We start from the raw sequence: 17126 nt of genomic DNA, 5'->3' as shown, positions 1-17126 counted from the left end.
GAAAAGACCCTGATGTTGGGAAAGATGGAGGGCACAAGGAGAAGGGGGCGACAGAGGACGAGATGGTTGGATGGTGTTCTCAAAGCTATCAGCATGAGTTTGACCAAACTGCGGGAGGCAGTGGAAGACAGGAGTGCCTGGCGTGCTCTGGTCCATGGGGTCACGAAGAGTCGGACATGACTAAACAATAACAACAAATTTAACTTTCATCCCACCATGAGTGGGGCCAAGAACTTAACAACCAGCAGAGCTGACTTAGAATAGATGGATGGCAACCCAGCCAGATCAGTGAGGTATTAATAATTCTTCTTCTTCTTCTTCACTGTCACCCTTAACCTCTACCAGCATTGATAGCCCTGTTTATGGCTGACTGTGGAGAAAAGGCGTTTTGCAAAAGTCTTCGTAAGAGTAGCACGACTGTTGTTGTTGTTTAGTCATTTAGTCGTGTCTGACTCTTCGTGACCCCATGGACCAGAGAACGCCAGGCACTCCTGTCCTCCACTGCCCCCCGCAGCTTGGTCAGACTCATGCTGGTAACCTCGAAAACACTATCCAACCATCTCGTCCTCTGTCGCCCCCTTCTCCTTGTGCCCTCCATCTTTCCCAACATCAGGGTCTTCTCCAGGGAGTCTTCTCTTCACTGCCTTGCCGTGGCGAAGGGGCTTGAAGAACTCAGAGAAGCTATGAACTATGCCGAGCAGTAGCACGACTAAACAACAACAAAACCACGGCGTGTGACATTTCTGCCCAGGTCAGATCATTTCTTCCCAGGGGAAAAAGGTGGCCATTCTCTTCCAAACACCAAGCTTCAGTAATATAAACGCTGATCACGATGTGCTACTGACGTCCCCATCTTCCCAGGGCAGAGAAAAGCTGCCCTCTTCTCTCTTCCTAGCGCAGGTTTACAGAAGTGCGTGAAACGACGGCCCTTCACGTGCAGTAGTGGCGCATGCGCAGACAGTCGCCGGCGTCCTCCACGCTCCCGGCGTCCTTCCTTGTTTCAGCCCGGACTACTTTCAGTGCCGGACCGTTTGGTCCCTCGCATTAATAACTCCCCCAGCCTCCTCGCTCTTTGCGGAAACCAGGCTTTCTGGATTGTTGTTTCCTTCGCCCCTCGCTGCAAAAATGTCGGGGTTCAGCCCCGAACTTATCGAGTACCTGGAAGGGAAAATCTCCTTCGAGGAGTTTGAGAGGCGCAGGGAAGAGCGCAAAAGCCGAGAGAGGAAGGTGAGATTTCACGACACCCCCCCCCCATTACCTTCATGTTTTGGTTGGGGTGGGGGTTTTTTTTTTGGCGGGGTGGACTCCACCCTTCTATCCCCGAGTCCCCTCCCTCAGTATTTTCAGCTATCGTGGCAACTTTTAAAGTCACTCAAGACAGACAGTCGTTTGCAAGCAAGCCTTGCAATAAAACCCAGCTAAAACCGGGGGTGGGCGGAAAGGATGATGATGGTGATTTTTGGTAAATTTATTTATTTGTGGGTTTTTCAAATTAAATTTTTACTATCACAAATCAACATAAAATATAGAAACAATATTCCACATAATCTCCTGGACTTCCCTCTTCTGCTTTGTGGGTCCTATTGTTACTCATTTCCCCCTGCATCTTTTATAATGATCCATATCTTTTGCATCTCCCTTATGTCCAAAATTCACCATTAAACTGTAAGTGTTATTCCATTCCCCCAAACGAATTTTGGCTGTTTACAATGGTTTTTAAGATAGATTATAAATTTTCCCGAAATGCATTGTGCCCATCATAATTTTTTTAATTATCTGCATTACAGATACAAAGTTGCACACTTGTACTTTGGGATAACGACTCCTGTTTTTATACTGGCAATTACAGAGTGGTTTTCAAATCCCACTTCATCTGCTAGGAACACACATTGAAAGGATTAGTAAAATACACTCACTCACAGCTCGGATGCATTAAGTGCCTTGATTACAACTACCTGCTTTTTGCCCAGCTACCCACCCCAATTGGGTGATTTAATTTGAAGTACCTTATTTATCTGACTGCAAGCAAAGTGATAGCTTTTGGGTTCTGGCTTTTTAGGATAATATAACTGAATAGTAGGGATACCTTGATAAAAGGCACTGTTTATGATACTCTGTATTAAGTGTAATACACAGGGTAATGGACTGTGCTGATTTGGTTGTTGCAACTGAGTCTAGCAGAAAGTGAGCCTCCAGTTTTTCCCAGCCTAAGTGGGCAATGTAGTTTTAATTTTTAAAATAGATAAAAAGTGGTAGTTGAACTGGCCTGCTGGGGGGGGGGGGAGGGAATGAAAAGTAACTAGATATTCCCCTTACAGATATACATATGAATAGCATCATTCAATATGCTGAAAAGACAAAATATACAACACACTATCCAGAAGCAAATATAGTATTCTAGGATCAAAAACTTTTGGTTAAGAGGGGAGGCAAGATGCTTACCAATTTATGCTTGTATCAAAGATAATGGACTGGATCTCAAGCATATGGGTTTTGTCTTGGAAACAGAAATCTGTGTGGCAAGTCTCATGTTATTTTTTTCACATAGATTTATGCAACTAGCTACACTAGTGTACACAGTGCTTTTTTCTAAAAAAGCACTTCTCGTGTTTTGGTTGGGGTGGGGGGTGTTTTTTTTGGCGGGGTGGACTCCTCCCTTCTATCCCCGAGTCCCCTCCCTCAGTATTTTCAGCTATCGTGGGAACTTTTAAAGTCACTCAAGGCAGACAGTCGTTTGCAAGCAAGCCTTGCAACAAAACCCAGATTTTCCTTCTCATATTGAAATACTGCCCCTCAATGAGGCCAAACTTGGATTCACAAAATGTTTAGGGGTATGCATACCCCTGTGTCCCCCCAGAAAAAAGCACTGAGTGTACAAGTTTTTAATGATATTCAGTGGAGTAGAATAATGTGTGTTTAAAAATTTGTAGGGCTACATTCATACAACTGTCTTAAAGACTAGTGATACGTAAGCTTATATGATTTATTCTGGGGAGCAAAAAACCCCAGCAACTATACAATGAAAGAGGTGGGAAAGGGAAATGTGTATGTCTTACCCATATATATTTCCTGGAAGTAAAGGTAAAGGTACCCCTGCCCGTACGGGCCAGTCTTGCCAGACTCTAGGGTTGTGCGCTCATCTCACTCTATAGGCCGGGAGCCAGCGCTGTCCGTAGACACTTCCGGGTCACGTGGCCAGCGTGACAAGCTGCATCTGGCGAGCCAGCGCAGCACACGGAATGCCGTTTACCTTCCCGCTAGTAAGCGGTCCCTATTTATCTACTTGCACCCGTGGGTACTTTCGAACTGCTAGGTTGGCAGGCGCTGGGACCGAACGACGGGAGCGCACCCCGCCGCGGGGATTCAAACAGCCGACCATGCGATCGGCAAGTCCTAGGCGCTGAGGTTTTACCCACAGCACCACCCGCGTCCCTTCCTGGAAGTAGTTCACTACAAATTTTTGTTCACAATTTCAATGGAACAATTTATTCCAGCATGTGCAATGTACACCTTTGATAAATGAGTTTCAATTTAATTTTGAATAACAGTCCCTGATTCAATTGTACAACAGCAAACCAAAGTCTAATTGCCCAAAATCAGTCCCATCGCCTATGCAGGTAAGTTGTTTTGGAACTGCAGTAATGTTATAAAGTTCATATTTTCTCTTCATCGCATTTTGCTGATCTTTACAGGATGGAGAAAATGCACTTACTGAAGAAAATGTAGAAGATCCTGACGCTCCTTCTACATCTGCACAAGGACCATCTGTTGGACCTCAGGGTCACAATGAAGCAGAAGGTACATGTTAAATGAAATGTTTAACTGGAAGGATTTAAAAATGCCATACCTGTTCAGTGGTAGCTTTTAGGTGTAACAATAAGCATTGTTAAGCAAAATATTGAGTGTGCAAGCTCTCCAGCTTTGCTTCTCCTTTAGGCAAGCAGGAAAACAAACCCAGGAGCAGCTTGCTTAGACTAATGTACCAGCCAGTACTTATGGTTTATTTTTCTCCAAGCAAATCATGATCCAAAGTCAAGGTTTGCTCTTGGCTTCCCTATAATGATTTGTGTGAGAGAAACAATGTTTGCTGGTACATGCTTTGTATACAAAAGCACCTAGGTTCAATCTCTGCTGTTCAGTGTGTAGTAGAGAATACTTCTACGGGAACCCTTAACCAACAACACTACAGCATTTGATGCTTCCAGACTATTCACTGATTTTCTTATAAGACTGGAGTTGGGGGTAGGTCTTCTTAGGCTTGCTTTCAGGTGCCAAGTTGCCTTCAGCTACTGGTGAAGAAGGCATTACTTGTTATTGACTATAGCCAAAAGTGATCCATAGAACCAGATTGTTTGGAGATTCAATCACAAAAGATCTTGTTACCGTACTTTTCTGTGTATAACACGCCCCCATGTATAAGACGCAATTTTCAGGACCAAAAATTAAGAAAATAGGGGAAGAGAGATTACCCAGAGTTGTTGAGCTTTTTTACGGAAGATTGCAGAGAGTTGTTGAGCTTTTTTTTTTGGGGGGGGGGCGGATTGCCAAAAATCACTCACTCACCCGCCTGGCCAACTCTAACACTCACACACGTTGCAACAGCCTCCTAACATCTGTCACCTCGCCAGCAGAAGCAGCCTATTGCCCGCCCCTTGCTTCTGATACCAATAACACGCAGCAGACCATCTCCGGCTCACGGCATCAACCAACCCCACTTCCCCCCAGGCACTACCCTTGTATAAGACAACTCCCTATTTTAAATATATTTTTTCAGTAAAAAAAAACCCTAGTCTTATACACAGAAAAGTATGGTCCGTTTCATGAAATAGATATTTGTTGGTTCAATCACTGTTTCTAGTAATTGGCTTCTCCATTATTTTCACAGACTTAGGAAATATATCAGTGGGCCCTCTGTAATTATTGAAAAGGTCTTAATGGCTCAGGCTGTATACAAATAATGTTTTTCAAGCAAAGGGAGCAATTTCTTCTCAACTACTACCCATATTCCTATCTCTGGCGTGGTAGGACCTACACGAATGCAATGTGGCAATTTCCCCAAATACAGGCACTTCCAATAACTTCCATGAGTCTGTGGAATTGATGGCAGCAGATTGTAGGAAGTGTCAGTTGCAGTCAATTTGTGCAACTTTTTTTTTTTAAAAAAAGAAAATGTTATTAAATAGGGAAAGATTGCTGAGAGGAGGAGGTAATTTTGCATGATTTCTCATTGTAGAACATTGTAACCTTTTCTCCCTCCCAACCAGAAGAGACATCGGATGGAGTCAGTAAATCTGTCCATCGAGTTTTTGCTTCTATGATGGGAGAGAATGAAGAGGAGGAAGAGGATGAGGAAGAAGAGGATGAAGATGAAGAGATCTCTGAACAGCCTACAGCGGGAGATGTTTTTGCCCTGGAGATGGTGCTTAACAGAGAGACGAAGAAAATGATGAAGGCAAGGGTTTTCAGACTGAAGAACCTCCAGGGGACTTGGCTATTGCTGAAATGCAGCGGTGAAAGTTACACTTTGAAAGAGATACTCTTTCAGCAAGAAATGTCTGCAAGAGATGAAAGGGGGCTTCTCACACAACTGTTGCATATATCTTTGTTTTACTGGACATGTATTCTGATAGTCATTTCAGCTCCATTGAATTCATTCTGTATTCTGAGGGGAATTCTCATTTCTCCCCCCGAAGTTACTAATTGTTGCGTATGACTCAGGTGTGGTCAGGCCACAGTATCTAATATTAATTTCCCAATGGAGATTTTATCATATAACATCTCCCCTGAGCCTGATATGTTCACGTTTTAAAAACTAAATGCTGATTGCAGGCGTCTGATTAAGGTGGGGCTGGTGACGGGGAGAATCACCCTAAATTTTTGTTTCGTTTTCTGAGTAATTTGTGGCGTCAGCCCAAAATACCAGAATTTAATTAAGGGATACTCTTGGTTCATGCGCTATTCTTATTAAGAAAAAAATAACTTACATACCATTGCAAGTTGCAACTTAATGCAAGTTGAACTCTAATGTCTAGTCGCCTTATTGAAATAAAAAACTGTTAATCTTTTTACTAGGAAAAACGTCCCCGCAGTAAATTGCCCCGTGCCCTTAGAGGCCTCATGGGTGAAGCAAACATCAGGTTTGCTCGCGGCGAGCATGAAGAAGCCATTCTGATGTGCATGGAAATCATAAGACAAGGTATTGTTTGGGGAGGGGTGTTGAGTGATGTTTTTGAACTGGCGACAACTTGAAAGGACCAATGAAATAAATTTAATACATAAAGTGCAGTGTATATGAGTGTAAACATTAGCAGCAGATACAGTGGTACCTTGGTTTAAGAACAGATTAGTTTATGAACAACTTGGATTAAGAACACTGCAAACCCGGAAGTAGGTGTTTTGGTTTGTGAACTTTGCCTTGGAAGCACAACATGTTCCGCTTCCTGTTGAGTGTAAATTGAGTCCCCCGCTGCTATGGGAAAGCACGCCTTGGTTTAAGAATATTTTGGTTTAAGAACGGACTTCTGGAACGGATTAAGTTCGTAAACCAAGGTACCACTGTACTGTGTTTGAACATCTTTCTTTGTTTAGCATATATTGTATTGGCTTACCTAATTATATTAGTTAGGATCTAAGGAGATCGTCAGGACGCGGGTGGCGCTGTGGGTAAAACCTCAGTGCCTAGGACTTGCCGATTGTATGGTTGGTGGTTCGAATCCCCACGGCGGGGTGAGCTCCCGTCTTTCGGTCCCAGCTCCTGCCCACCTAGCAGTTCGAAAGCACCCCTAAGTGCAAGTAGATAAATAGGTACCGCTTTATAGCGGGAAGGTAAACGGCGTTTCTGTGTGCTGCGCTGGTGCTGGCTCGCCAGAGCAGCTTCGTCACGCTGGCCACGTGACCCGGAAGTGTCTCCGGACAGCGCTGGCCCCCGGCCTCTTAAGTGAGATGGGCGCACAACCCTAGAGTCGGACACGATTGGCCCATACCTTTACCTTTAAGGAGATCATCAGTAGCATGCTGTGAGTACCTACAGATAATCTGGGACTTTTCAATTTTATTTTCTCCCTATAGCTTCCTATATTTAATTGGATACCTTTCCCAGAGATTACCTTAAGAAGAAACTGAGTTTAAAACCTCTAGTTGGTGTGTGTGCATTTTTTTGGGTGGGGGGCGAATTTTCTGCACAACCTTATAAATTTTTAAATTGACTTTACACAGATTTCTTCTTATGTATGTTCTTTAGTCATATATTCTAGGACAAGAAACAGGAACTGATTTAGGTTGTCTTGCCATATTATAATGCACCAGTTTGTAGGCCCATCTGTGAACTACTTATTGTTAAATACATTTTTATCTGACCTTTCAACCCATATGGTCCTCAGATAGCTAACAAAACTTATTTGAAACAAAATCACAATCTAAATAAAATCTGAAGAGACCGATAACTTTAAAACATTTCAAAAGGGAGCACAAAACAGCAAATTAAAATGTTGCTTTGAGATAAGGTAAACAACATCTTTTCATCTGGTGCAAAAAAAGAGATAACAATGTCAGCAAACAGGTTTCGGAAATGGTCGTCACAGGTAATTAACCACTTCTTCTCAAGGCTGGGCAGCCAGAAGAGGAAATGCTGCGAAACAGCACCTGAGTATAACAGCACTTAACTCCTCAGGGCCTCGGATAATGATCTTAACAATTTGGCAGGTATATATATAAGACCTTCAGATACTTTCTGAGTCTCACACCTTGGCTTACAGGTCAAAACCAGCTGTTTGAATGGCATTCAGAAACAAATTAGTAGACAAGGAATGTTTGAGCAGCGGCAGAATATGCGCAGTCCTGGTTGTATGTACTAATGTTATACAGAGAGATGAGTTTCTTTAATGTGCTAGCACGTTTCTGTTTTTGATCTGAGCAGCGCCTCTTGCTTATGAACCATTCTCAACCCTCGCCATGATTTATGAAGACCAAGGAGACATGGAGAAATCATTGCAGTTTGAATTGATTGCCGCTCACTTAAACCCCAGCGACACTGAAGAGTGGGTTAGGCTAGCTGAAATGTCTCTTGAGCAAGACAATATTAAGCAGGCTATCTTCTGCTATGGAAAAGGTAAAGAAATGGATTTTTAAGAAATAGAACATCCTTTAGTTGCATTTTCTTTTCTACTATTGATAGTTTTGCATTACTTACAACAGCAAGTTTATTAGCTGCTAGAATTTGGTTGTTGGCAGTGTTGTTGAACCTATTTTCACTTTGGATGATTCTCCCAGTCCCTCTCGAATCAGATTTCGGGTTGTGTGTGTTGGGCGGGGGGGGGGGGGAATGCACAAGTGAGATGGGGGGGGGGGAGCTATGTCTCACAAGCAGGTCCTTTTCCAAGGCTTCTGCTGAGGGGTAAACCACACCCAGTGTATTTATATGCAAGCTAGTTTAACAGCTTAGCTGGTTTAGCTAAAAAGTAACAAGACTTATCATCAAATCATTCCTCTTGGTGTTCTGATAAAATGACCCATGAGAGCTAATCCTTGATAGCAACTTCATAATTTCAAGAATTACTGATAGGCTGCATGATAGTTTGAAACCACAACGCATCTTCCCCAACGTTATACTGTATGCAACAATAATGTCTCACAACAAATATAACTGATCTGTAGAAAAGACTCTAAAACCTGAAAAAGGAGACAATGCACGTACTTTTGTAAATCAAGAAAATCTTTAATAAAAATTATGTTTGTGTGTATATGATTTTCTCGATTTACAATATATAAAATAAACTTGACCATGTTGTAGTGGGTTAGCATTCTTCTATAAACCTTTATTTCAATTTTTTTAATGAAATACTGGGAGAAAGATGATTATAGTGATGCAAAGAGATGCAATATTACATGTGTGAGAAAGAAAAACCACCTGCCATAAATTGCACTGGAGCCTAAGAACATATTTTGCTGGTTCAGACAAACCTGTCTGCCAAACCTAGAATTCTGTTTCCAATGGAGACAAGTCCAGATTCCTTTGTGAGCTCATAGCATTTGATACATAGAGGTATAGCGCTTCTGAAAATTGGTGTTTCCACTTAGCAACTAATGGGAACAGTTTCCTCAGGCTGTAAAAATCTGATTTTGTGCCTGTTTGTCTTGGCAGAGTTCTTAATACTGTAGTAGTAGTAGTAGTAGTAGTAGTAGTAGTAGTAATACAATTGTTTTGTTATGTTAGTTTTGGTATTATCATAATTATTATAACATTATTGAATATAATAATGCCTCTTCTTATTTTTATAGCTCTGAAGTATGACCCTACCAATGTGCGTTACTTGTGGGAGCGATCGAGTCTCTATGAGCAGCTGGGAGAACATAAACTGGCGATGGATGGCTACAGACGCATTTTAAATCTTCTAACTCCTTTTGATGGGGATCGCTTTATGCATCTGGCTAGGGATATGGCAAAGTAAGCATTTAGTCAAACATTTTACAGCGTGCCAAGGCGAAATGTTGCATTGCTGCTGCTGTCCCAAGAATGTGTGTGCTTCTTGAGGCAAACAAGGGTGACCCCAGTTTTTGGGATTGAGACACACCAGGAAGGCAGGAAAGAGGTGAAGGAAGAAAATAGCACTTGATAATGTATAAATGACAAGAGGATGCAAGGGTGTTAGAACAGAATGGTTCTCTTTATTATTTACATGTCAGATTTATTGCACAATAGAACCCAAGGAATACATGAGATTCCCAGGTTGTCTCCCAGCCGGGCACTGACCAGAGTTGGGCCGGCTTAGCTGACTGGGCCATGTGCCCTAAAACCATGTCGTGATCCTTTGGCGTGGGGACAGTTTTATAGAAATGAGCTTTAAGGGAGACGGCTTTATACAGAAGGCTAATCGCACGCAAAAAGAAATGGATATTGCTGAAGTCATAACCATTAGATGGAAATTGGCAGAAATTAGTGAAATGCCAACTTCTCAGCTCATCAGGAACCGCTCTAGACTGCTTGCAATAAAACTCCTGAGAGCCAGGGTGGCACTGGGGTTCCAGAGCATCTGGGGGTCAAGGGCTCAAACTTTCAGCCTTCCAGGAAGCTCAGTGGGCAATGCTGGACCTCTTGGTACATTTCAGCCCGAGCCTACCCCACAGGGTTGTACTGATGATAAAATAGGGGGTTAACAGCTTTGTTAGTTAATCAAATAATCTCAAGGCTAATTGCATGTAGGCAAGATACATACATCGGAGAGGAATAAAAATGTGGTTTGTGGACCAGGAGCAGATGGTCAACACATTTCTTTTATTTTTATTTATTCAATTTATACACCGCCCTATAAGGGACGCGGGTGGTGCTGTGGGTTAAACCACAGAGCCTAGGACTTGCTGATCAGAAGATCGGTGGTTTGAATCCCCACGACGGGGTGAGCTCCCGTTGCTCGGCCCCTGCTTCTGCCAACCTAGCAGTTCGAAAGCACTTCAAAGTAGATAAAAAGCACTATTAAGTAGATAAATAGGTACTGCTCCGGTGGGAAGGTAAACGGCGTTTCCGTGCGCTGCTCTGGTTCGCCAGAAGCGGCTTAGTCATGCTGGCCACATGACCCGGAAGCTATAGACTGGCTCCCTCGGCCAGTAAAGCGAGATGAGCGCCGCAACCCCAGAGTCGGCCACGACTGGACCTAATGGTCAGGGGTCCCTTTACCTACCTTTAGGGACGCAAACAGTAAAGATGGACACATTTTAACATTACTTCCATATACTTTGCACGAACACATGATAGGTGTTTTGGACTGGGGGGCATTTTGCTTTACGGCTTGCCTAGAAAATTCTCTAATGGCTTTATATGTTTTCTTTTAATTTTTAAAACAAATTACAACCTGCATTTAACTATATTACCTTACTGCCGTTTCTCATAGGAGCTATTACGAGGCCAATGACATCACTGCTGCTATTGAGATAATGGAAGAAGCCTTTGGTAAACACCAGAACCTCGTATCCATGGAAGATGTCAATATAGCTGCCGAGCTGTATATCTCTAACAAACAGTATGACAAAGCCTTGGCCGTAAGCATGTTAAATTAATTTCCTGTAAGGGCTAGCTGTGTTAGGCACATTGGAAGGGGCAAAATTTATAGCTGTCCTTGCATTTATACCCCACCTTTCTGGTGTCATGGGGACCAAGGCAGCTAGGTGGGCCTCCCAGGTGGCCAGTTATCCAGGTACTGGCCAGACTCATACTTGCATGGCTCCAGAAAATTGGTGGCCTTGCATTCCTTCAGACCATACCCCCCTTTTTTAGGGTCTTGGGGTCACATCCGCACCATACCTTTCAAGTACTATTATACAACAGTCATGGAGAATCTAGAGTACTATAATGTGTTAAGCATGCTGGGAATTGTAGTTCTGAGAGATCAGCGCCCATAACAAACTACAGTTCCCAGGATTCTCCAGGATGGTTGAAGCAGTATAATAGTGCTTTATGCATATCATGTGTATGTACCTGACACTCGCCATCCAAGAAGCCGGATAGCAAGCAATACGTTAAACAATTAATGCAATGTCTCCAAAATAAAACCAATTTACTATTGTAACCTCCTGTACTGCCTTAACTCCTGACCATTCAAAACAGGCTGAACAAAAAGTGGTTGCGAAGCTTCCAGAATATTCTTGAGCTTTCGTAATTAGGCAGATGAAGGAGTTGTACAATAGTCAAGAGGAGCGCTTAACTTTGTGCCCTTGCTGGTGTTGGGAGAAATTTTTAAAAGGGTTGCTAGACTGGAGATATCCCTCCCAGAAACCACAAAGGAAAAGAGGCAGGCTCCAAATGAAAATATAGGCCTTTACTGAAATGCAAATGCACTCTGGGGCAGCCTCAAAAATAAGGAGGAAGGCTGCAGAGAACCATATCCAAAGCAATGTTTCTTATACACTTCCAGATCGCACACATGATTTCTGTTCACCAATCTTAACAGTTGCATCCCTGTGTCATCATCCTGAACCAATCAAAATCATTTGGCTCTTCAGATCAGCCTTCATCATTAATATGTGATTACATATAATCTTCCTTTATTAAGACTCTGACTAATTTTCCTGTTCTTTAAACGTCTCCCTATATCCTTTTTCACCTGTATACAAAACAATTCAAGATAAATCACAATGGCCATACCTGGCTGATTCTCTCTTCATGCATACAATGGCCACCATAGATCATAACAGTTTATTCTTTTCAGAGTTCTGTGGCGGACATTCGCTGCATACAGTACCTAAAAACAGCTAGTTCTGTTTTGTGAAAGATAGGCAGGGGTAGGCCTGTTCAGTGTAGCTAGGCGATAGGCTCCAAAGAAAATGGAATGGTCAAAACGATAACAGTTTGACGAAATCTCTATTTGCTCCATCGTTGGCACAGCGTTCTTGGCTGAGCTTAGGGAAGGTTGCTGTCCTTTAGTTACATTGAGCCTGAGCAGGGATCTAAGAACCATCTAAGACAGGAGTCAGCAACCTTTTTCAGCTGTGGGCCGGTCCACCGTCCCTTAGACCATGTGGTGGGCCAGACTATATTTTTTAGGGGGGGGGGGCCGAAATGAATGAATTCCTATGCCCCACAAATAACCCAGAGATGCATTTTATAATAATAATAATTAATAATAAAAAATTATTTATACCCCGGCCTCCCCAGCCAAGGCTGGGCTCAGGGCGGCTAACAACCAATAATAAAAATGAGTTGAATGAATACAACTTAAAAACAAGATTAAAATACAACATAAATCATTAAAACAATTAAAATGCAGCCTCATCACAGGAGAAAGGAAAAAGAAAGAGGGGGAGGGAATCAGGGAATCAAATTGACTCCAAGCCAAAGGCCAGGTGGAACAACTCTGTATTACAGGTCCTGCGGAAAGAAATCAGATCCTGCAGGGCCCTGGTCTCATGAGGCAGAGCGTTCCACCAGGCTGGAGCCAGAGTTGAAAAGGCCCTGGCTCTGGTTGAGGCTAATCTGACTTCCTTAGGGCCCCGGGACCTCTAGACCTTAAGGTCCTCCGTGGGGCATACCAGGAGAGGTGGTCCCTAGGTACGAGGGTCCTAGGCTGTGAAGGGCTTTAAAGGTCAAAACCAGCACCTTAAATCTGACCCTGTACTCCACCGGGAGCCAGTGGAGCTGGAAAAGCACTGGGTGAATATGCTACCATGGCAGAGACCCCGTGAGGAGCCTCGCTGCAGCATTCTGCAGCCGCTGGAGTTTCTGGGACAGCTTCAAGGGAAGAGCGAATTGCAGTAGTCAAGCTTGGAGGTGACTGTCCCATGGATCACTGTGGCCAGGTCGGGGTGGGAAAGGTAAGGGACCAACTGCTTGATGCGGCGAAGGTGGAAAAATGTTGCCTTGGCTATTGCTGTAACCTGCACCTGCATGGAAAGGGAGGCGTCAAGGATTGCACCCAAACTCTTAACGGAAGGCAATGGCACTAATTGGGCCCCCGCAAGAGAAGGGAGTTGGTCCCTCATCCCCATACCATCCTGACCCAGCCAGAGGACCTCTGGATTTAGTTTCCTAAATTTATTTTAAATAAAAACACACATTCTACTCATGTAAAAACACGCGGATTCCCGGACCAGCCATGGGTCAGACCGAGAAGGTGATCGGGCCGCATCTGGCCCCTGGGCCTTAGGTTGCCTACCCCTGATCTTAAGATGTTCAAGGAAATGCATGGTATAGGCCTCCTTACTGCTATGTTTCTCCTGTAATCTCTGCCCTTGGTGGGGGGCAGAGAGGGGCAAGATTGCATAGCTCCAACATCTAACATTTCTTGATTTTGTGGTCATTTCAAACCGTGACTCCTCCACTTACGTTCTGAGTTGGTGTAGTCCTATGACAGGACTGTACCGTTAGTCGCTTCCAGCTGTGGTAGGCATCGTGGGGCAGTACCACAGGGCCGCACTCCCAACTGTGGCATCACTTCTGATTATCAGAGGGGAGGGGAGGGGTGGGTGGCAACTAGGATAGGGCTGTCTGGTTTATCCCTGGAACCCCACCCCCTTCCCATAGCTGTCAACTTACAAATTTGAAAATAAGGGACCAGCAGCCTCGAAAATAAGGGATCAGCAGCCAAAAGAAGGGATTTTCAGAGCACATGTATGTTCAATTTCTGAGCCCCTCCGAGCCGAAGGCAGAAAACCCAGCCAGCAGCCAAACGAAGCCTCAAGCGGTAGTCCCCACAGCACAGCAGCCCGGCAAAGGGGATGCAGCAAGGAAAACCACCGTCACCTCTCCGCTGGGAAGCGCTGAGCAAAGGCGAGTCCCCAGGCAACGCGGCCGATTTGATCGGCACAAGGCATGCAAGCTCCACCCCCAGTCGTTCTTAGACTCCTTATTGGGTGAGCAACGCAGCCAAGCAACACAGTTGGAGCCTCCCTCCTCCCTGGCCGGCAGGGAGGGAGGGAGAGGAGCTGCTTCCTTTGAAACCCGGGAAGCTTAAGGGACATCATCAATAAGGGACAGCAGCGGGACATGGCGCTGGGATAAGGGACTTTCCTGCCAAATAAGGGACGGTTGACAGCTATGCCCCTTCCCCAAGCTCACTTACCCTTGTCCAGGTAAATTTCTGGTGGCCTTATTTTAAAAAGTGTCCCCCCCCTCATGCCTCCCACTGCCCCAGGAAAGCTGGTTTTCTTTTCAAATGTCAATGATTGCTTTCTGTTTTTTTAGGTCATTACAGATTTTTCAGGAATTGTACTGGAGAAGACAGAGGGACCAAACGATTCTTCAGAGAATCAAGGTACAGTACTAAGGTTATCGGTTCTTTCCGCAGTGAGCTGCACCAATGGTACATAATCTCCCCAAGTATTCTGGTTTTCTGGTGTGACTTGGAAGATAATGTCATTAGATTCACAATGGCATTGTGTCGGTTCACATTTTGCCTTTATTTTTAAATGCCTTGGAAAACGAACGACTTGGCAGCACATCTGTACTGGAGCCAATGATGCCTCTGGCCACTCTTTCCATCTGCTAGATGAAGCATTGTTATTATTTGAGTAAATAGGGGGGATGGAAATTGAATTGCAAGCCCAATTATGTTATGGAGACATCCTGTTTATAGAGCAGTAGATCAGTCCCTTATAGCATTTGCAGGAAAGGAACTATTGGTTGGTTTGTTTTCATTTGGAAATTTTATTTCAAGTGCCTTCAGTGACTTACCTACCCTTCTGGATTTCAATGTCCTTCAGTTTCTGATATTTTCCTTTACCTAACGCAGTTGCTGCAAAGCAGGCGTCACAATTTACCAGCTAAATGTGAGATCTGCTCCTGCACTGCCTTCAGATACAAAACCTTGCCTTAAGCGATTGGGATACTGACTTTCAGCTGCCATGGGATGGCAGGATAGATAGAAAATCCAGTTAATAATCATGTTATTAATAATGAATTTGAACTGTTTCTCCCCTTCCCCTCCATCCCGAATCAGTGTTTTAACTGGACTTTGTCTTCTGTCATGTACTCTAAGAGCAAAAACATTTTTAAATTGGTTATTTAACAAACCATATACAGTGGTACCTCGGGTTAAGTACTTAATTTGTTCCGGAGGTCTGTTCTTAACCTGAAACTGTTCTTAACCTGAAGCACCACATTAGCTAATGGGGCCTCCCGCTGCCACTGCGCCACCAGAGCACAATTTCTGTTCTCATCCTGAAGCAAAGTTCTTAACCTGAAGCACTATTTCTGGGTTAGCGGAGTCTGTAACCTGAAGCGTATGTAACCTGAAGCGTATGTAACTTGAGATACCACTGTATACTGCTTGGTTGTAGTAAAAGCTCCAAGTGAAGGATTGGAATAATCTGGAAATATAACCTAGGTCCCACTTGTAAACGATACCATGCTGGTTAGAAAAAAAAACCTGCTGTTATCTTCTAGTTTCAGAAAAGGTTACCTGCTCCATACCTGAGGGTGTTCCCATAGACATCACAGTGAAACTTATGGTATGCTTGGTGCACCTGAATATTTTGGAGCCCCTCAATGTAAGTCCAAAAGTGAATGAAGAAAAACAGAGAGGCTTTCTTGGGAGTCAGTGAGATTCCAATGAAGTTACAGTAAAGACAGGGGTGGGTTTTTTTGCTTCTATAAAAATATGATCTGGGATCCAAGGAGCAGCTTGGGCAAATTGTACTAGCTGTGCGGACAGTTTCTCGTTTTAATGTTTCTCTGTAAAGGTTATCCTCTTGCCAAATCACAAATTGTTTTTCAATCTTCCTTTGTCATGGGGCATTCTGGGGCTGTAACTTCTTTTAAAAAGAGGAGAGGTCTAAAGTCCATTTGAGCTCATGAATTGGATTTAAAAAAAATGATTTTTAAGGGAATTTTATTTTAAAAGGCGGGGGGTGGCGAGGTTCTGTCCATGAGCTATAATAATGCATAGCCTTTATAGCTTTGTTATGTCAAGGGATATTACCATGAGTGTTCTAGAATGTAAGCGATTCAGTTGACATTGGGAATATTTGCACCCTATGTGCTATGGCTCATTCCTAGTCCAGCTATACAAGTCTAAGCCATAGAAATGTGGTCAAAGCCTATCATTCAACCTCTGACCCTCTTGCTGTTGTTGGAATCCAGCTCCTATTATTATTATTATTATTATTATTATTATTATTATTATTATTTATATGCCGCTCTATACTCAGGAGTCTCAGGATGATTCACAGAATAAAATCAAAATATAAAACCATGAAATACATAATAAAAATAAAAACAACAACCCAATAGCCGTTCCCCCGCTCCGCACATTTTAAAAGGGCATAGGATGTAAATTAGGTCAACCAAAGGCATGGTTAAAAAGGAAGGTTTTTGCCTGGCGCCTAAAGGTGGCGCCTAAAGGTGTATAATGAAAGTGCCAGGCAAACTTCCCTGGGAAGAGCATTCCACAGACGAGGAGCCACTGCAGAGAAGGCCCCGTTCTCATGTTGCCGCCCTCCGGCCCTCTTGACCTTTGGCCATGATGTCTGGGGGTGAAGGGAGCTTGTGTCCAACAACATTTGGGGGGAGCATAGGTCCCCTGGCTCAAATCCCTCTCTTCCATTATCATGGTTTCCTCTACAAGGGTTCTTTGGAAAAGCTTGAAGGATGTATTTCACTGGATAGTTTTCGCCACACGGGCGTTTTTGTCCATCTGATGGGT

General features: G+C 43.7%; 1 protein-coding gene across 1 annotated transcript in view; it reads left to right on the top strand.

Annotated features, from left to right (window-relative positions):
- The first annotated feature begins 1018 nt into the window (after positions 1–1018).
- GTF3C3 (general transcription factor IIIC subunit 3) overlaps positions 1019–17126 on the top strand; it is a 29688-nt gene continuing 13580 nt past the window's right edge. The window contains exons 1-9 of the mRNA XM_079977575.1: positions 1019–1227; positions 3693–3798; positions 5265–5452; positions 6073–6196; positions 7916–8107; positions 9277–9442; positions 10884–11031; positions 14669–14738; positions 15869–15972. Of these exons, the coding sequence (XP_079833701.1) occupies positions 1126–1227; positions 3693–3798; positions 5265–5452; positions 6073–6196; positions 7916–8107; positions 9277–9442; positions 10884–11031; positions 14669–14738; positions 15869–15972 (1200 nt within the window). The 5' untranslated portion in view covers positions 1019–1125. The remainder of the gene's footprint in view (positions 1228–3692; positions 3799–5264; positions 5453–6072; positions 6197–7915; positions 8108–9276; positions 9443–10883; positions 11032–14668; positions 14739–15868; positions 15973–17126) is intronic.

The sequence above is a fragment of the Podarcis cretensis genome, assembly GCF_951804945.1.
Source record: "Podarcis cretensis genome assembly, chromosome: 1".
Lineage (NCBI taxonomy): Eukaryota > Metazoa > Chordata > Lepidosauria > Squamata > Lacertidae > Podarcis > Podarcis cretensis.
The sequence above is the reverse complement of the archived record's forward strand: the minus strand, read 5'-3'. Positions and strand labels throughout refer to the sequence as shown.